General features: G+C 42.8%; 1 protein-coding gene across 11 annotated transcripts in view; it reads left to right on the top strand.

The window, feature by feature from the left end:
- Nucleotides 1–21,769, top strand: part of ENAH (ENAH actin regulator) — a 171,905-nt gene that overhangs the window by 45,163 nt on the left and 104,973 nt on the right. For all 11 annotated transcript variants that reach the window (XM_054021362.1, XM_054021360.1, XM_054021368.1 and 8 more), the window contains exon 2: nt 18,622–18,787. In XM_054021362.1, coding sequence (XP_053877337.1) covers nt 18,622–18,787 — 166 coding nt within the window. The remainder of the gene's footprint in view (nt 1–18,621; nt 18,788–21,769) is intronic.

The raw sequence follows: 21,769 nt of genomic DNA, 5'->3' as shown, positions 1-21,769 counted from the left end.
TTTTGTTTAAAATATAGATTTGTATCCAGCCTAATTCCTCAGGCAAGGAAGGCGCCATGAAGATTGGAGAGGTCAGCTGTGCTGGGCAAGAGAGAATGCAGGCTGGGCAGAATTGCCTAAGCTCCCCCGCTTCCTTGGCAGGAAAGGAGACTGGCAGGATTGCAAAAGAACTGGCACAGAGGCAAGCAGCTCCCCATCTCCATGAGGGGAGTGAAGCCCAGAAAATGAACGCATCGAATGGAAGGTCTCACCTGAGTCCCTGTATCCTGTACCAGCAGCCACTCTTCCAACTGCTCACCCACCTCCTCACCCACTCCCCCAGAGGGAACCAGGCACAGCAGATGCTGTCAACACCAGAGTACCCCAAATCTTATGTGGCAGAAGTTGGAATAGCAGAGTGTCTTCTACACCCAGAAATATCTCACTCATTGTAAGTCAATTTGCTGGACCGATGATTGACCTCTTTTGTATCTGGAAACAGTAAATAAAGTGGCCTGAGGTCTCTCTGTGTCAGGACATAGAAGAAGTGGTAAACGACCTCTTGCAAAGCAGGGCAAAGTCCTTGCTATGTCTTTCCACCCCTTCTACTAGTCACCAGGACAGTACAAAATATAAGAACAAGAGAGTGGTAGTATGCTGTTTATGCCTTTTTAGGATCTGGAGGCTATGACTCAGACCTTGTTTACCTAGCCTTGATTTTTTTGATGTCTGCCGTTCAGAGGAGGTCTGGTATTGCAAAACCAATTGTCCTTCCAGGACCAGACAGTGAATAAATAATTGGAGTCATGGTTGCTGTCATGGACCCCAAAAGAAAAATCAACAAATAGAACGTTTTCTACTGACTGGGGCAAAATCACTGAAACAACAATGAAACAGCCTTGAGTCCCTATTGGACGGTCTTAATGTGGGGTGTATGAGTGCAAATAAGTCAAAATATCTGTAGTATGATGTTCTCACGTGTTCCAGAAAAAGTAATTTTGTACAAATCCAAACATTAAATGCTTCCTTAGGATATCAACCTTATTCCAACCTTCTAGGTCACCGAGCATGACCTTGGAACCTCATTCCGCTTCTTACAGCACTACCTAGATGGAACATCTGCAGGAGGTGGTATTATGTTTCCTGTCCATTAGATAATACATCCCAATGGTTACTATCTCCACTCAGATGAGGTTTTTTATTTGACATTGGGAGTTTCTGTAATGAGATACAGCATTGTACTCTTAATTCAGACAGGTAGTCCTCTCAGCTGTCTTAGCATTCATTCCATAAGTAAATTCAAGCAATATTTCTTTCAGTTAAGCATCAAAGTTCATTCCTGAGGAGTACCAACAATTATATCTTCATGTATTTGACTACTGGATTTGAGATATGTTAGAGGGCCACATGAACGATACATAAGTTCACCAAGTTTTGCATATTGGTCATCCACTCTTAGCCCATACCATTTCCTTTCTTTTGGCAGAACTCTTCTTCATGCTTAGTGCGCAGAGGAAGATGGAAGAGATATTTATATATAATGCACCTTGTTTTGGAAGTCAATATGTAAAGGATGATCCTGCTACCCACTCTGGAAGCATGCAGCTATGAAAATCCCATTTTATTGCCTATGTGGATATTAGTATGAAGAATAGGAAGAGTGTTTACTAAAAAATGTTTTGCCCCTGTTGGAATCGCATTCAGATGCAGAGCATACTGAAATAGTCCAAACTTAAGGTGACAAAAGCACTGGAAAATGTGTCAAGATCTGCTTCTAAAGGAAGTCGCCATCTTCTTTACCAAATATTGATGAACAAAGGACAGGTTGCTGCTACCTTGATGTTAAAGAGCACAAAGGAAGCAACATATGATCATCAGTTTATGAACATAGGTATGACAGTATGTATTACTAGTGAACTTTGTGAACATTTTTTTATGCATACAAGACAAAGTTTTCAAAATAGGAGCCTAGAGTTAGGTTCCTGAGCCCATGTTTAGGTTCCTAAAGATGGGATTTTCAAAATCAACTAAATAACTTAAAACAAGTAGTCTAATTGACTTCACGTACAAAGCCCTAATCGAGGGTAGAGCCTTGATGAAACTTTTCAGCTTTGTTGACTTGAGGAACAGTCAGCCATGGAGAGGGGCAGTGGCTGCATTCCTCAGTGCTCTGCCCATGGGGCCAGGTGAGGAGGCCTGAGATATGGGGGGGAGGGAACAGACAGAGTGGGGCACACAGAGCTGCTGGGGAATCTCATAGACTGTGGTTCAGAAGCACTAGTGGGCGGGGAAACACTGGCACGGAGACACAAGAGCTAGTGGAGTGACAGCTTTGAGCCAGGGTCTGAATGGGAGTGGGGGATCAGGGATGCTGGGTGAATGGGGTTTCAGGGACACGTGGGGATGGGGGAGGAGGGACATGGGGAGAGATGTGCCTGACTGAATGGGAGAGGCTAGGGGTCATCCAGGGCTGTCATGGGGGAGGCTCCCTAACAATCCCCCACACCCAACAACATTTCAGGTTTGCTCCCAGCCTCCTTCCCAGTAATTACTTCCCTCTCCCTCAGCTCCTCCATTACCCCTGACTTCCCCAAGCCTTTGCACTGCTTCTGGGAAATATGTTTCTGTATTTTGTTCAAAATTCTGTATTAAAATATGACTAGTAAGGAATCTTTGTCAAAAAACATTTCCTGAATCTCTCTTGTTGTCTGTATTGTTAGACCTACATGTTGACAGGCATTTTGAAATAAATTACCAAAATAATTGAAACTGGTGGGATTATGTTGTGTAATTTTTGGTAAATATATGCAGAATTTTAAAATATTGCGTGCAGAATTCCCCTGGGAGTATGCTTGCCATCATGCTGTGGCACTGGTTCACTACTGATTCTTTAAAGGAAGAGTACGATTTACTTCACCACCGTCACCATTTTCTGGAACAGAAAAATCTTGTAGGTTTTCACTCCATAACGTTAAGCTCTAACAGCTTAACCGAGAGATCTGACTATATTGAATCCCACAGTAAAATGAATACTAAAGCATATAAACCAGAAGTGACTCTGATAATAGCATTCATCTTCTATGTACCCCACTCTCCTTTTTTATTTCACTTTGGTTGGCGACTTTAATGTATTTAGACCAGTTCCAAATAGGCTTTAGAATTTGTCTTTAAAAAGTAATTAATACCTGGTCAATGTAAGTAGTAAATATTGGCTACCACTTAGTGTTCTAAATGCTGTGCTATCCAGATGTCCTAAATGTGGCTCAGGTGATTTTATATCAACTTAATTAACTGCAGGGGTGGCCAAACTATAGCAACTGATGCATGCTTGCTTGTTAAAAATAGTTGGCCAGTTATTGTTACTTCAACATTCATGTTTGTAGATAGTAACATATCCATTAACAATCCATGACCATCAAAGAACAATTCTGACATAGCTTATATTTTTCTTGCTTTTGTATGGGTCATCCAGAATTGTAAAGCAAAATAAGTAACTACTCTCTAGTTGAATGTATAACAGAGTAGTTTCAACCTTTTGGGAAGTGGGAGAAAAAATTATTACTTTTTTGGGTTGAGTGCCAGTGACAGCCATTTTTGATAACTAAATAGCTTGATATGCCAATACTGGGTTTTCATTTTTGTACCTCTTTCTGTCAATACATGGTTGCATTAGTAGAGATTATGCATACTTACTTTTAAATGCTTACATCTACATTTCTCAAATAGCTGAAACTGATGGTTTAATTTTCACTGCAGATCCCTAACATTAAAACAGTGGCTTTAACTACTAGAATATATCTGGAGATATACCTATCTCATAGAACTGGAAGGGACCTTGAAGGTCATCGAGTCAGTCCCCTGCCTTCAGTAACAGGACCAAGTATTGTCCCTGACAGTCTCTCTTCTCCCCCTCCCCCCCCCCCCCCACCGGATCCCTAAATGGGCCCCCTCAAGAATAGCTCAGTGGTTTGAGCATTGGCCTGCTAAACCCAGGGCTCAAACCACTGAGCTATCTCCCCCACATTTAACTGATATCCAATTTGTACAATTATTTGGAATATAGAATATCAGTAAGAATTAATTTTTAGTAATATGAGGCAGCCAATAATTTGAACTTATTTCCCTTCAAGACAACTAAAGAATCTTTGCCTGGAGGCATTAGTGTTGCTGTTGCATCTTTGCTGCTTTGGGGGGTACTAACCATTTCCTGTACTGTGGAGAAAATAGTTTTTTTTTTCTTTTGAAAATGCTGTCACAGAAACACTTGTTACTACATCAGTCCATTTAACTAGGAAAGGCTTAAAATTAAAACCTACCTTTATAAAGACTTCAAGCTTTCTCTGGACTGTAAGTACCAAGAGCACAGTCCTCTTCTTTGTGTAGTTCTCAAGTACCTGGTTGTCCTTTGAAAAACACTTCCTCTGGAAAGGATCTGGATCGGATACACATCAATTGAAAGCTTATAATATATGGAGATATGCCTATCTCATAGAACTGGAAGGGACTCCGAAAGGTCATAGAGTCCAACCCGCTGCGTTCACTAGCAGGACCAAGTACTGATTTTTGCCCCAGATCCCTAGGTGGTGGCCCCTTCAAGGATTGAACTCACAACCCTGGATTTAGCAGGCCAATGCTCAAACCACTGAGCTATTCCTCCCCCCATGTTCTTCAAATATGTCAGTATGAATCCTACTGTAGATGCACATGTCTCATGCACACAAGCAGAGTATTTTGAGTAGTAGTGTCTGTGGGGCTGCACATGTGCCACCTTGTGGTCCCATGCAAGGGAATAAAAGGCAGAGCAGTTGTGACCCTCCTTCAGTTCCTCCTTACTGCTTGTGGCAGCAACATGGAATGCAGCGGGTGTTTGATCTGCTACTCTTGAGAGGAACCTACAGAATACAGGGAAAGAGGCTTCTATGCTTGATATTTCCTTATTCCGAATAAGAAAGATGATGTTTGCCCTATCCTAGGCTTGAGGAGACTTGAACAAAATACAGTCAGAGGTGGAGTATTTAACGCATTCATCCATCATTACATCACTTTAGACTCAAGACTGATTCATGACTTGCAGTATGCATAGCTATCCACCCATCCCACAGGAAGTGCTTGAGGCTAATGGTGGGACCCAATTGCTATTCCCCTTTGGACTCCATGGCACCGAGGGTTTTCACAAAATGTGTATCTATGCTTATCTCTGAAGAAAAGACATTGATATGTATCCGTCCTTGATGACTGGATGATTAAAGGCAGATCCTAGCATCAATGGCAGCATGCCTGGAGTATGCCGTCTACCTGTTCTCCTAGCGTCCTCTCCTGATTTAAAAAAAAAAAAAAATTGTCTTGTATCCCATCACTGATGATAGAGATCACAGGAGCTTTGACTTCAGGTCTATGAGAGCATACTTCCCTAAGGACAGAGTCTTGTCAATGCAAATGAGGTTACTTGAGTGAGAATCAGTTCAAACTACAATGGCCTGAAGCCTCTCACAAGTCCAGAGTTGCGATCCCTGCAACTCTGGCTCAGATCAGCGAGATTGCAAATTAACAAGAAAGATGTGGTTTCACCTCATGTCATTAGAGATCTGAGCTGGTGGCAGGAATCCAAGAATGTATGTCTACATAGCAGCTTGTAATAAGATTTATAAATATATTGGGAGCAAGAGAATGACAAAGGAAGGTGTAAGTCCACTAGCCGGGAGGGAGAACTAATAATGGACAACATCAAGAAGGCAGAGGCACTTCATGCCTATTTTGCTTCAGTGAAAAGGTTAATTGTCACCATATGCTTAACACAATATTAACAACAAAGGAAAAGGTTTACAAGACAAAATAAGGAAAAGAACAATGTTCAGGGAAGTTAGATGTATTCAAGTCAGTAGGGCCTGATGAAATTTACCTTAAGGTACTTTAAGGAACTAGCTGAAGCAATCTTGGAACTACTAGTGATTATTTTTGAGAACTAATGGAGGTTGAGTGCGGCCCTAGAGGATTAGAGAAGGGCAAACCTAGTACCTTTCTTTAAAAAGGGGAACATGGAGCAGGGAATTATAGACCAGTCAGCCTAACTTTGATATTTGGAAAGATACTGGAATAAATTATTAATCAATTTATAAGCACTTACAGAATAATAGAATGATAAATAATAGCCAACAGGGATTTGCCAAGAACAAATCACTCCAGACCAACCTAATTTCCTTCTTTATTAGGGTTATTGGTCTACTGGATAAAGGGGAAGCAGTAGATATCATATATCTTGATTTTTTTGCTACGGTTTTTGACACAGTCCCACATGACCGTCACATAAGCGAGCTAGCAAAATGTGCCTCAGATTAAATTACTATAAGGTGGGTTCACAACTGGTTGAAAGATCACACTCAGAGAAGTTATCAATGGTTTATTGTCAAACTGGGAGGAAATATCTAGTGGCATGCTGCAGGGAGTCTGTTCGGGGTTTGGTATTCAATATTTTCATTGACTTGCATAATAGAGTGGAGAGTGTGCTTGTAAAATTTACAGATGTGCGGGTTTGCAAGCACTTTGGAGAACAGAACTATAATTCAGAATGTCCTTGATAAATTACAGAGCTGCTCTGAAATGAACAAGATGAAATTCAATAAAGACAAATGCAAAGTACTACATTTGCGAGAAAAATCAAATGCGCAAATACAAAATGAGGAATAACTGACTAGGCAGTAATACTGCTGAAAGGATCTTTGGGTTATAATGGATTGCATATTGATTGTGTCTCTACAAAGTGAAGTAGGTGGAAAAAGGCTAATATCATTTTGGCATGTAATAACAAGTGTCATATGTGAAGTAGTTGTCCCACTCTGCTCTGTACTGGTGGGGCCTCATCTGGAGCATGGTGGTCAGTTTTGGTTACCATGCTTTAAGAAAGAAGTGGATAAATTGGCGAGTCTAGAAGAGAGAAACAGAAAGGATAAAAGGTTTAGAAACCTGACCTATAAGGAAAGGTTTGGAAAACTGTGTGATTGATCTGGGGGGAGGAGACTAAGGAGACTTGGTAAGAGTCTTCAGATATGTTAAGGGCTGTTAGAGGATGGTAATCAGTTGTTCTCCATGTCTGCTGAAGGTGGAACAGGAAGTAATTGACTTAATCTGCAGTAAGGGAGATTTAGGTTAGATATTAGGAAAAACTTCCTAGCTAGAATAGTTCACCTCTGAAATAAGTTACTAAAAGAGGTTGTGGAATCCCTATCATTTAAATTTTTTAAGAACAGATTAGACAAATACCTGTCAGGGATGGTCTAGGTGTACTTGGTTCTGCCTCACTGGGGGGCTGATCTGATGCGTTCTTGAGGATCCTGCTAGCCCTAAATTTCTATGATTCAATGTTTTTCAGCTCTTTCCCCTACAAACACCTTTAATCACAGGTCAGTGACAAGTTGGGGAGCCCATCTGAACTATCAACAAATGTAGGGGACTTGGTTCTTCGGAGATGCTGGTTTTCATATAAATGTCCTGTTCTCCAAAACGCCAAGGTGCTATTCGTGATTGACACATCCATGACACACTACGTAAGTTAGCAAAGAGGTCCATGCTAGTCTCTTTCTCTGCTTGAGGCCATCAGGTTTTGGACATGAAGCCATCCAAATAGAATAACCCCAATAGGTATTCATTTTCTGGAAGTCTGCAACAACCTAGTGGACTTCCTATGCAGACAATCTGTGACCAGCCACAAATTGTTGCTATGGAATTTCATTATAGAGCTGATGTTCCTCCACTGGGAACTCCTAATAGATCTGTTTGCCATCAATGACCATACCAAGTGTCTGAACTTTTGTTCCAGAAGAGGTGGGAACCTGGATTATTTCCAGATGCCCTCCTTTTACCATGGTCTCAAGGCCTTCTATATGCCTTTCCACTTATTTCCCTGATCTCTAGTGTAGCGTTCAAAATCAAATGGGACAAGATTACGATCATCCTTGTCTTCCCATTGGCGGAGGCAATTTTGGTTGACAGGCCTGCTATGGATGTCCATTCAAACACCTATCCAGCTCCTGCTCTGCCCAGATCTGACTTCACAGCACCATGGCCAGATACTCTGAATCCAAAATCACTGAACTGTATGACATGGTAGTTGGCTGGCTCAGTACTATGGGCTGCTCTAGGCAAGTCTAGGAGATCCTGATATAGAGTAGAAAGACATCAACCAGAAATCCTACTCTTCAAAATGGAAGAGGTTCTTGATTTGGGCAGCTAACAGCAACTGGACTCCGTGCAGGGCCTGATATCAGGAATCCTTGACTACTTATTCCACTTGAAACAAGGTGGCCTTTAAGATCCACCTTGCAGGAATCTCTGCTTGCCATTCACCTACGCAGTGGCACGTGGTCTTTTCTCACACAATGGTGTCAAAGTTTCTCAGACTATTACACACTTATCCATGAATCAAAGAGCCTGTTGTATTAATTTAATTGGAATATATGGGCCTGAAGAGTTAAGGGAGTTAACATGATCCTGCAACTGTCCAATATTAAACAGCTTTAAACTAAGTTTGGGGTTTGGTATGCAGAGACCTTGGCCTGTTTAGTACCATGGCAAGCACACCATTAAAAATCTTCTACACCATTCATTAAGGTTACAGAAAAAAGAAACAGTTAATGGATTCAAAATATGAAATAAGGCCTTCATTTTAACACCATCCCTTATTTCCTTTCCCTTTAGCTGGCGAGGGTCTTTGGAAGGAAAAAACTTGTTTTACAGACCTTTAGATGATATCATCTGTCCTTTTGGGGGAAAAGAGAAAAAGTTAGTGGAGATGGGGCTGCAGCTGTCGCTGCTGCTGTTGAAGTCCAATCCTGTTTCCTAGAAGACAAAAGAAGACAAACATACACAAAAGGGAAAAGAAAAGAACAGCAAAAATAGAAAATGTGTTTTTTGTCTTTGGTGTTGACTCTCACTTGCCACCTCACTGCTGTAAAAACACAGGCACAGCGCACAGGCTTACCAGCCACTCTGAGATCTGGCAAACTTGTACTACAATTGGGGTGTTTTGGGCATGCTCTTAACTGCTTTTCTGGTCACAGACTTATAGCACTGCTGCAAAATATGCAGTCTTGGCCAGGTAAGCCAGACTTTCATTAGACAAAAGGAAAAACTAGAGATAGGAAAGAGAAGAAATAAGATAGGGAAGGAAAAGGACACATTGGAAGGGGCTTGGAGGGGGTGGAAAGACAAAGTCTCATGTCCCAGGTGGTGATTCGGGATTTAGCTGATGGAAGTGGTGGTGTCATCTGGCTCCCTCTCTCTGGCCTGGTCCGATGGTCAGGACATCTCAGAATCAGGACGAAAAAGGGCTGATGTTACAGTCGATCCTGGGATCCCAAAAGATAGTGAAGTTGGCAGCCATGATGGCGAAGCTCCTTCCTTCCCTTGTTTCAATCAGCAGTTGCCCCTTTAGCTTTGCCTCTACCCATCTGTATCTCTCCAAAGTCATTTTTTAAAACCCCTGAAAAGAAGTGATGGATGAAGTATTCCATCCTCTCACTTTTTTCATAGATTTTTTCAGGCTTAATTTCCGACATGCCAATCTTGACTCACTGAACTTCCAGTTTCATGCTTTTCTTGTTTACCGACCATGATCTTAATGTTGTCCTTGAATTATCAGTAGGACTTTTTGTTCAGATTAATTCAGTGCTTGTCTCCCCTTTTACACCTTTTCCCATCAAAATTTGTTGCTACAGGTTGTTGTGATGCTGCATAAACTGTTATCCACTTCTTACAGTTGAGCTTGCAATTAGGGTAAATTTGAACCTCACTATGTAACATTTTACAGCAAGAAGGTAGTGCTGAAACATCACTTGAAATTCATCCCCCAGGAGGTCTCTTGAGTTTCATAATCTACCAGTCTTCTTCCCAAAGCCCCACTCAGCATACTGGAGTTTTCCAGAGCCTTGCTTTATTATATGATAGTCTGGATAGTTTGGTTCTGTCTTCCTGTTTATTTCTGGTTACAGCCAGTCATTCTAAAAGTTGAGCCATCTCATCAAAATGAATAATACAGTGCTTTGTTACTGGTTGGCTGTACCTCTCCCGCTGAACATCAAGGCTCACACCAGAGCTCAAGTGACGTCTTTGTCTTCATCAGGAATGTGCTGATTACTGAAATCTGCAAGATGGTGAAAGTTTTTTTTTTTTTTTTTAAATCTCCATATCATTAAACTTTATGCATTGCAGTTGTCTGCCAGGGCTGATGCCAAGTTTGAAGCGTAGTACTGCAATCACTATTTTAACTGATATTCCTCATTCCCACTATCCTGAAGAAGATACTGCTTGCCAGTCACCTACAGAGGAATCCACACTGACAGATACTTAAAGAAAACGGTTACTTCAAGATGTTTTCTGTGGACCCCACAACCCACACTGCAGCCCTGCTTTTGGAGTCTTGCTAAAATGGGCTTTGAATTCTGACGGAAGTAAGGGCCAACTATAGCCACTCCATGTTCTATGCCCTAGCACAGAGTCTGAGCACATGCATGGCCCTGATGAACACTGCTATTCAAGAGACTCTGATGTACACCTATAGTGGGATCCACACTGAGACCTCTAAAAACCACAGTTACTGTACTATAAGTAGCAGTTCTTTCTGCAAACATCAAGTTTATTTTTTTCATTGCCCAATGGATGGCTCAATCACATGAGAAACTCATGGATTTTTCTGAGATGGTAGTGTTACTTCATGCCCTTTGTCTGAGCAGCCATGCATGGAATGTGGAAGTGCACTTTCTTGATTCCGTCATTCATTTTTCTTCTTGCAGAAAGACTATACTTATTTTTGTAATTACTAAGAGCTATTTTTAGCTTTTAAATCACAACAGAATTAATACTAATAGTGTGGACACTGAATTGCAAGAGTGACTTTACATGCAGAATTACTGCAGCTAGCATGAGGTCAATTACTTCATGTCATATGATGGGCCCTCCATTGTATTTTGTTGTGATACTCTGTCCATATTAAGGTTGAAATCAAGAAGTAAAAGCTTATTTCTATTACAGTAGAATCTCAGAGTTACGCACACCTCAGGAATGGGTTGTTCATAACTCTGAACAAAATGTTATGGCTGTTCTTTCAAAAGTTTATAACTGAATATTGACTTTAATACAGGTTTGAAACTTTACAGTGCAGAAGAAAAGCTGCTTTTAACCATCTTAATTTAAACAAAATAAGCACAGAAACTGTTTCCTTGTTAAATCTTTTTTAAACTTTCCCATTATTTTTTAGTAGTTTCATTTAACACAGTACTGTACTGTATTTGCTTTATTAATTTCTCTGCTGCTGCTGATTGTGTACTTGCGATTCCAAATGAGTTGTGTGGTTGACTGGTCAGTTCATAACTCTGGTTTCATAACTCTGAGGTTCTACTGTATGTTTCTATCACGATTTGACTAGTATGGACAGTTACTTTTTTTTACCTGTGAGCTATGTGTGACAGAATGGGATATGTCTGAGTTAGATCATGAACTCTGTCTTGTTCTCTGTATGGAAATGCTGGACACTGACTGCACAAACCTGAACATGTCAAAGATAACCAGTTGTGCATCATTCCAGACAGCTGTCTTGCCTGGGAAGGGTGTTAGATACCTTGTTGAAGAACTAATGGTAAGAACCATCATGACTCGAGTCTGGGGCCAGTGACTTTAATCATCTTAACTACTAGCCCACTCACCTGGAACAATGGGTTTTCTACTCAGGGGCCCACAGGAGGAAGGGGCAAGCGTGATTGGGGGTATCTGTGTGTTATCTCAGTTGGAGCACAAGCTCAGAAACAGGGTCCCTATCCAAGAACAAGTGAGGTTCTGCTCTGTTCAGGGAGCTGATCATCTCTGCAAGGACTTGCCAGGAGAAGGAGAGCAGGAAGGATTCTGCCCATCCTGAAATTCTGACAAACCTCCAACTTTCAAAAGGGATGAGATCAGACTAGGGCAAGGGTGTGTTTCCAGGCTGTTTTGAGATCTCTTGTTTTCAAAGATATGTAATTTTCTTGTGCTTTAAGAGTAAAGTCACTGTGGTTAAGAAATTCCTTTAAGCTTGTATTCCTTGCTTTCCTTTCATGTCCCCAAAGGTGTTAACTAAAAGTCCAGTATACCTGCAGCCTATGTGGGGGAAGAGGGTGTGTAAGAGACTGGAAGACTTGGGAAGCCTAACACTAATTTCAGGGTTTGGGGTTGTTGGGCATCCAATCTCCCAAGAAGGGGCATCAAACAGCAGATCTGAGCCTGGGATTGTGCCCTAGAGTACCACAACTAGAAACCACGACTACTGCCCAGAATGTTGGCTTGGAAGCAAGTGGGATTGAGAGTGATTGGGTCCAGTCACAATAGTCTAACTGTACAGAAGGGCTCACTCAACCAGGTTGTAACGCTGCTATATATATTCAGTGTCTCTTTCCCCAAAAAGAATAAATTGGGAAAGAAAAGAAAAAGGTTGTCCTAGTCCTTCAAGAAAATAAATGTTTTAAACTTTGAATACAAATGACTAAAATTAAGCTATAATGTGCAACTATGAATTGTATTTTCACATGAGAGATTAAATTATAAAGAAACGAAAGAAGATTTGCACTTGCAAAATGCATTTCTGCAAAATGAGGTTTTGGCACTAGCTATTGCTTAGACTCGGGAATTTGTGCATTCAAAATTTCTGTTCAGCTAGCAGTGAGAGAATTATTGAACCCAGAAAAAAGGGACAACCAAGTAACAGCTGGAAAATTATGTAGCAAAATCAGTCACAAGTAGATTCATATTTCACGGATGACAGATGTGCTTGGTATTATTTTTCTCTCAGGATGAATTACATATGCATTGTTTGTAGCTATTCAAACCTGTTAATTTATCTGATTTTAATGTATTGTACCATGGTTCTTTTAATGCAAATTAAGCTGAAATTTTTTTAGTGTGTGCATGTGTGACGGGAGTGGAATTAACACAAATAATAAAATACTTTTAGTTTAACTTGACTTCATGGTTACAAACAGCATAGCTAAATTGAAAGATGTGTACAAGAACAGTAAACCTATGGTTTGTGCACCATATGTTAAGCATAATTTGGTAAATAAGGTATTGGTATTAGGAATAAAATTCAGAGCAGGACGTGGTTTTGTTATATTTAAATTGGCATTTGGAAATAGAAAAGGCGTAGTATACTTTGTGAACTTGAATTTGTGATTTCGGATCAACATATATATTCATTAATATCTGCAGAACTGAATGAAATTAAAGTAAAGTAAGTATTTTGGTGCACAACGTTTTTATGGGCCAATTAGAAATGTTTGGCATCTTATTATTAGTGTTTAAATTGTTTGGTTTCATTGGTTTAGAATGACCCACCACTATAGGAAATGTTTTAAGTTAACTTAGAATTCAAATATTTCAAACTTATATAATGGTTACCTTCTGGGGCTTCATAGTTTAACATGTATGATTCATGAATGAAAGCATATTTGTTTTATTTTATATAATAGAGATCGCATTAGGTGTGTCTCTCAGAGTGTGTATGTTTTGATCACAAAGTTCGCATAAAAATGATGAAATAAGATGTCATGGCACTGAGACCTGAGTATCAAAAGATGAAGACAATGAACTGGCATCAGAAGACTTTCTTTAAAACGATACGTGATAAGAGCACCTCAGAAATATACACAAATAAAGGTTGAAATTATAGTTTGGAGGTTCTGATGACATGAAAAAACGAGTTACTCATTTTCATACAGTTTTTGCAGTGATGTTGTCGGGCTGTGAGACTATGCCCTTGGTGTGCCCAGTGCAAGTTGATATTGTGACTTCAATTCCCCCGGTATATTGTTCCATCAGGCACCGTTAGAAGTGCTATGAGAATTTAAAATCTAATGTTGGCAGCACATCTAATGTTACATAGGATCTGATGTTAGCATGCAATAAGGGGACAGTGATCAAGACAATAGAGGTGAGTAGCAACAAAGGGGTAGAAGGGAAGGGTCTTGGAGAACTAAGTAATGAAAGGGGGGAGAGAAGACTAATTTCTCATCAGAAATGGTCTTTGCCTCTAGAAATGCCTATTTCCAGGTACTAGGAAATGGAAGGAATAATAGGGAAGGCTAAATTGAGGAGATGTTGAAAATCTGAAGCATGATCTTTTTGTAGATTGTGTTGGGACCATATTCTACCTACAAATTATTGAAAGGAGCCTCTCAATAGAATTACAGCTTGTACTTGTTGACTACGTTGTTGTTTACAATATCTGGTATACACATCAACTTTACATGTAAAGTCAACCAAATATTTAGTGTACTTGACTTTATACATTTTCAGACTTCCAGTGTTCATGTTTGCTCTTTCTAGAAATTCAACAGTATTACACATATTCCTTATACTGTGCTTCATAGGAGTTCTGTCTACTGGTGGTATTTGAAATAAACAATGTAAGAGGGTTTTAGATTTTGACTTTAACAAGTTAATTATGTAAGGAAACACTAAGTATGGGAGTAGGTTACACGTTTAAATAATCCTATTCTCAGATCAGATAACCTCTTAGCCAGTTACAGTATACTTTAATAGAACTGTGAAACACATTAAACATCTTTTAAAATGAAGTCCAGTGTTCTTCGTACTCATTGGTATCTAGCCTGGGGCCACTTGTGGTCCTTGAGGCTCTGAATTGTGGCTGTCAAATTGAGACTGTGTTAAGAAAATGTATTTGATTTTGAATTGGAAAAACATGTTCCCTGAGCTGCTCCATATGACATTCCAGAATCCCTTGTGTGGCAGAGCTCCAACCTTGTCCCCGTGGGTCCTGCGCTTCTAGACGGTTTATGCTAGCCTCAGTGGCTCACTGCGACCCTCCACATAGCCCTTCTCTCTCTAGGGCCAGGGTTACAGTCTACTGAGCCCTTTTCATCACAAGCCAGCAAGAAGGTTGGTGAGAGAACTCCCATAGTCTCTGTTGCCCCTACGGGCTTATTTCAGAACAGTTTAGCCTCCTGTCCTGACAGGGGCCTGACTTCCCCTCCCAGGAGGTGTTTCTATAGTGGCAAGTTGGGGGGAACCCGGGCCCGCCCTCTACCCTGGGTTCCGGCCCAAGGACCCTAATGGTAGCAGCTGTTGGCAGCCAACTTTTCACTGCCAGAGTTGCTACATTTCCCTGGGCCACTTCCTCACAGCTCTCCTGCTTCTCTCTTCTTTACCCTTACCTTAGGGCTCCCTTACCGATGGCTTGAAGGTGTCTTCATTAACCAGCCCTTCAGCCGTGCTTCCTCTCCTCTGGCTCCCTGGCTCGCCTCAGCCTGACTGGAGTGAGCCCTTTAAGGCCCTTTTGATACTATAAATTAGTCAGGTATTCACATTACCTTAATGGCCTTACCTGACTCTTTGCAGGTTAATTGGGAGTCAGGTGTTCTCATTAGCCTGGAGCAGCCCTTGTTCTGGTCAGTCAGGGAACAGAAAACTGACAATCCAGTGGCCAGTATATCTGCGTTCTACTACTTTGTTGTACCCAACTGGCCTGGGTCTATCACACTTGTTACTATGGAAAGGAGGTGAGGGCCCTGGCTCTGCTGTTTCTCTTGCAGTCCTGGCAGTAGATCTGAGGGCTCTGGTTGTTCCATTGCCTGCATACCTACTGGGCTCTGGGAGACACAGGAAGAGCAGGAGAGGTTCATCTTGCGCTTCCTGAGCTTAGGGGAGCACCTGGCAAAGAATATCTCTCTTTCACAGCCACCCAGGGCAGGCTGGGAGAATGAGAATAATCTCAGATGAGATTAGGACAATCTCCAGACTCCTCTAACTTGAGTCATCAGGCAACAGTTTTTAAGGTCCTTATGCCAACTTGGAATAGCCAGAAGTACAGTGTAGCACAGTCCAGTCACTCCCCTACCCCAGCTTACCTCCTGCAGAAGAAGCTGCAGAAAGGGAGGCATAGGACCCAGCTATACTGACTCTTTGCCCATTGGGCTTTCCTCCACACTGAAGAAATCCCCAGTAGGGGAACTTGTGGATGGTTGCTGTCCCCTTTGCACTGCCTGATTGGCACAGTAGGAACAAAGCAGCACAGTACCTGTCTCCAACTATTGATTGTGGCCTCTTGAAATATGTTCAATCTTCAGGATAAAAAGGCTGTACGCCACTGTATTAGATGGTGAAACCTCACTTGTTTAATGCAACAGAATTCCTTAAAGCCCAAAATTTTGGGGGTAGATTTTTTTCATCTTTAGACCTATGGAGTACTCAGATATAAGCCTTCGTCCTGAAATAGTTGCAGTGCAGTATATGCATGAAGTAATGCAAACATGTTCTTATCTCTTGCAGCTGGATGACTGGTATTGTGTGCTGATGTATTTTTGTCTGTACACAGACTTTTCACTGGCTACTGAACATAGGCACCTCTGCTTAATAGCAAAGGGGAAAACTACGTTCATTCAAAACTTCAAAGTTAACATAGTTTAAAAAAAAAAAAAAAGTGAAACATATTGCCATTTTCCTAACAGAAGGAAGTGAGAAAATTGGGAAAAGGAAGAAACTAAACCAGCTTAAAATTATGTGGGAAAACCCTTCTTTACATTTCATATTTTATAAATAAATATAGTTCATTTTCTTGCATTTCTCCTTCATAGACTGCCTCTGCAGAATCCCCCTTCTTCCTTTTGCCCTCCTTCCCCTCCAAAAAAAGGCAGGTAACACTCCTTCTGGAAGGCATGTGCAATGCATGGCTTGCAGTGTTGGATCTGCCAATACATCATCTTGGAGAATTTGATTTACTGATAAGTATTTACTTTTATTGCCAGACAGTGTCTGGACATTTCTAGTAAAAACAACTCGGGTTCCCCTTCCCTTTCAATAAATAGTATGCCTCTGATCTGTCCCACTTCCTTGCTTAGTCAGACAATTCTCTCTCCGCTTTAGACTGTACCTTGATCTCAGCATGATTATTCTACTCAAAGTATTAAGCTGAAGCATGGAAGGGAGCTTCACAGATCAAAGGAGCACCCTCTTGCTGAGGGAGGAGTCATAGCCAATGTTCCCTCAAAATTTATTCCACACATGGATGGAAAAAATTAATGTGCACCGAGGTAATGTGTGGATGTGCGCCATCAGTAGAAACAAAAAACCTAGATATAATATATATTTTTAAAAAGTTACCATAGGGATAATTACTCCAGACAGGACAGGTTAGGCATTTTGGAACTCACTACTTAGAGAATTTAAGTGTAAGAGAAATAAAAATTATGAAATGCATAGACCAGTCAAAAAACTAAAATAACACACTTTGAAAGAATAAAATTACAGAGAATATATGTGCATTGTAGGAAGTACCAAGGAGTAACAATAATAATAATACAAGGATTTGTTGGGAGGTGACTGTGAAAGTGTGTGTGTGTGTGTGTGAGAGAGAGAGAGAGAGAGACAGACAGACAGACACAGAGATTCTGCACGTTGGCTGCTGGGGAATTTTCTGAGAGATGCCATGCGCTGTCGCTTTAAGGCACTCACTGAAAGCTCTCTTGCTCCTGAGCCCTGTCCCCCCTCCCCTGCTCTGCAGAGATGGGGTACATGGTCAGGGGGGAGGAGGAGAGACTGTGAGAGAGATTGATTGTGTGCTGGCTGCTGGGGAAGTCTGAGAGATGGTGTGCTGTCTCTTTAAGGCACTCACTGCCCAGAAGGCTCATTCAGACCTCAGACAATAGCAGCTCTCCTGCTCTGAGCCCTGTCCCCTCTCCCCTGCTCTGTGGAGATGAGGTACAGGGGTTGGGGGACACCCTGACATCAGCTCTCTCCACCCCCCCCAGCCTCCAGCAGCTCTGCACAGCTATCAGGAGAGTCCTAGGAGCAGCTGCAGGAGCAATGTGGCTGTAAAGCAGCCGGGGGGAGAAAGGGACACCTGAACACAGGCTGCCGGATGTGCGTGGCTCTGCTAATCACATGCACGGCACTTGAATCACTCCTGGGCGGCCGCCCAACCATGCAGCTTAGGGGAAACACAGGTCATAGCTGTATCTGAAATTTCTGGATACCATATGATGTAAAATATATGTGAAAAGAAAATCTTAATTTATTTTCTTGGAAACAAAACAAGTTTATTTACATGTTGAAATTTATCCCAAATAGGTGTGTTCAATATCTACTTTTTTCCCATTGAATTCACTGCAGAGCTTCTTCCTATACTTATTAATCTCACTTCCTACCTGTTAGCTTATTCCATCATTTACATTTTTCTTCTATTAAAGTGTTTAATTATAGAAGCCTAAGTAAAGCCATAGTGTCAATGAGACTGAGGCTTCTAAGTACCTTATTCTCTTTTTTGCAAATTTTACCCAGGGTTTTAAAGTGCTGATAACTTAAATTCATATTTAGTAGTAAAGTGTTTTTTTTTTTACACTACAGGAAAAGTCTAATTATATTGGTTCATCTTTACCCTTAATACAGTTCTCTTCGTTCATACCTTTTGTTAGCGGAACTCTACTTCAGAATGACACACTGTAAGTGAAACAATTGTTGTGATATGGTGCTAGCAATTTTACATGCATGAAAGGTAAAATTTCCTGTCAGGTTACCTTAACTTGCTTTTTTTGGTTTACATGTAGTGCTTTCATTTGCCTTAACTTTGCTTTTACTTTTTAACATTAAATATCTATTTTCTTGTCTTAATAGTGAACAGAGTATCTGCCAAGCACGAGCTGCAGTTATGGTCTACGATGATACCAATAAGAAATGGGTACCAGCTGGTGGATCGACTGGATTCAGTAGAGTTCATATATATCATCACACAGGAAACAATACATTTAGAGTAGTGGGCAGGAAGATTCAAGATCATCAGGTATGTGAACCTCTAATAATTTTCAAAGGGAACTTAGTTTTAACTATTATAATTATTCCATTAAAAAAAATCTCTGTTCAGTAAAGTAATGGGACTATCCAAAACAATAAAATACAAATTTAACTTATGATATTGTCCAAGACTTATTAGGCATTTTCTAAACATTCGAGGAAAGTATGGTTATTGCTGTAAGGACAGACAAGTGGACAGAGGTTCAGGGAAGGAGAACAACATGAAGCAATTTATGTGCAAGCCAACTTAATTCACAATAAACTGTTTAAGTTCTAATATGGCTAAAACATAATTTTTCTTCCCAGACCTGCTCCATTTCCCTTCTTCTCTCACTGTCAATGCCATCATCCTTCCAGTTACAGGCCCGCAATCCTGGGGGATTATTTTTGACTCCCACTCCCTTGCCCTACACATCAATGCCATAATCAGATGCTTCACTTCTTCTTACTTGGCAGCTCCAACCTTTTCTAGCCATCCTAAAAGCCAGAACCTTATTGTATCCAGATCTGTCATTCAGAACCTTATTGTATCCAGACCAGGGCCGGCGGGGAGCGCAGCAGGGGAGGGCGCTGAGCCCGGCCGGGGCCCCGCTCTCCCGGGGTGAGCGCCGCCCCCCTCCAGGTGCCGCCCCAAGCACATGCTTGGAGGGCTGGTGCCTGGAGCCGACCCTGATCCAGACTCAACTACAACAGTACAGTGGAGTCGCATCTTATGCGGGGGTTAGGTTCTGAATTCAGCGCGTAAGGTGAAAATCGCATATAGTCAAACGCTGAGTGGAGTGGCAGGTGGAATTGCCCGCACTACAGGTACAATATTTAAATTATTGTTGATGTTTTGCCGAACGCGTATAGTTAAAATCGTGTAAGTTAAATGCGCCTATGATGCGACTCCACTGTACCCTCTTCTTTGAGCTCTTTCTCTCCTCCCCCCCCAATGTCTCGGTATTACTGTTTTTCTATCCATACAAAATGGAGCATTAAAGTCTTCAGTATAGTGATGATAGGGGAAGTTTGTGAGCTGATGGGATGACAAGTTGTAAATTCGAAAGAGCAACTGACCCCGGGCAGGGCCTTCACGTGCCCCCATAGATAATGGAAGAGGTGAGGAAGAAGAGCCAGAAGAAACAGCGCAGCTGCTCCCTGGCACCGAGCACAGAGGGGAAAGGTATCAGGCCGCCCACCCCAGAGCTGCAAGGAGGTACCTCTCTGACTGGACCACTCAGCCCACCTCTGACTCGTGGGATCAGGGGACCTCGGTGCTTGTTAGTGCCTTCGACACCTGAGGCCTTCCAGGCAGCTAGAGACATTTTTGCCCTTCCGGCACTGCCTACTCTGCGTCTGCCGGCAGATACCGCTAAGGCTCCCCAATCCAAGGGCAGGCTAGCTGTGGGCCACCTCAAAGGGCAGTGGAGCATTGCTGGTCTCTGGAGCAGAGGCACTGTTCCCTGACTCCACGATCTCAATCCCCAGCTCCGCAACTATGGTCCCTGGCCATGCAATCTAGGTCGTCAGCTCCAGGTTTGCAGTCCCCACCGTCTGCGGTGCGGATCGCCAGCCTCGAGGCACTGATCTCCACATTCCCAGTACCAATCCTCCTCCCACAACGCCTTGGTGCAAGTTTCCTTTCCCCAAATGATCTTCGGCGTGCCGGTTGCCACCTGTATGGGACTGCTCCTCACCTTCACATCACCAGACCCCGTCAACCCGGCACCGCTCTTCGGAGAGTCATCGGTTACTACCTGTTAGGCATTGGTCTTCCGTCCCTGACGTCAGCTGTAGACACAAGCCTCCAGAGCCCTCCGTGGTCACTGAGGGGAGACTTGTCTGAGTTGGACCGACAGTTTAGCCTTTCGCCGCATAAACAGCAGTCCCCTTGGGTTCTGGATGCCAGCACTACGCTGGCAGTGGCTGCGTGGCTCAATGGCCCTATTGGAATCCATGGGACCTTCTAATGATACTGGTGCCATATTCGTATCACTCCTCTCTGGTGACTTTGGAGAAGTTACCCCCACACCACCAGTACAGAGTTCAGCACAAGGCACGGACTCTGACACAGGGGCAGAGGAGCAGTTACCGACACCAAAGGAATCTTCCCCAGTGCGGGAGAGTGCCCCAGCCCCTCCACTGGTGGTGCCATCATCGTCTTTGTCACTAGAAGAGGCGGTAGCGGGGCCCTCTCACTTGTCCCCTCCAGATGACTTTAGAGCAGGGATTCTCAACCTTTTTTCTTTGAGGCCCCCCATAACATGCTATAAAACCTTCAAGGCCCAGCGGGGGAAGAAGGGGGGAACTTGGGGCTGGGAGGGGGCAGCTGCTTGGGCATAGGTGTAGTTTAACTTCTGTTTTGGGTGGGCAGGGGCCATCAGGGCTTGAGGCAGCTCCGCATAGTGGGGTCCAGGAAGGGAGCACCATCTCCACCCCCTGACTCACTTCAACAGGTCACCCAGCCTGTTTGGGTTGGGGAGGAGGGCACAACCAAAAATTATAACTCAAAGGTGAGGGGCACAGCTCAAAAAGTTTGAAAACAGCTCAGGGTGCAGGAAGGGGGATAGCTAGGGGCTGTGTGCTGGGAGGGCTCCCCTGCGGTCCCTGTTCCCTGAGGGCTCTGCCAGCCATGGGGCCAGGTCCCCCGCCCAGGTGGCTCTCACCAGCTGTGTGAACAAAGGGGACTGGGAGCTGAGGAGCAGCTTCAAGTCCCAGCAGCAGCAGACGACGATGAGGAAACGCCACGGCTGCCTGCTTCATGGCACCAGCCAGAGCAGCAGCTGTCCCACACTGCCCGGCTCTGGCTTCCCACCTCCGACCTGGCCAGAGGGCGGGGAGAGAAGGGGGTGGTGGAGCTGCCCCATGACTGCCCTGCTCTTGCACTGTAGTTTCGGGAGAGAGGGGCAACACCCCCATGTTCCCCCAACTCTGCTCATTGTCTATGGGCTTCTGCCCCGGGGGGAGCACGAGGGCTTCAGAATTCAGC

This window comes from Malaclemys terrapin, chromosome 3, assembly GCF_027887155.1.
Source record: "Malaclemys terrapin pileata isolate rMalTer1 chromosome 3, rMalTer1.hap1, whole genome shotgun sequence".
NCBI lineage: Eukaryota > Metazoa > Chordata > Testudines > Emydidae > Malaclemys > Malaclemys terrapin.
This window is presented reverse-complemented; position numbering and strand designations above follow the sequence as displayed.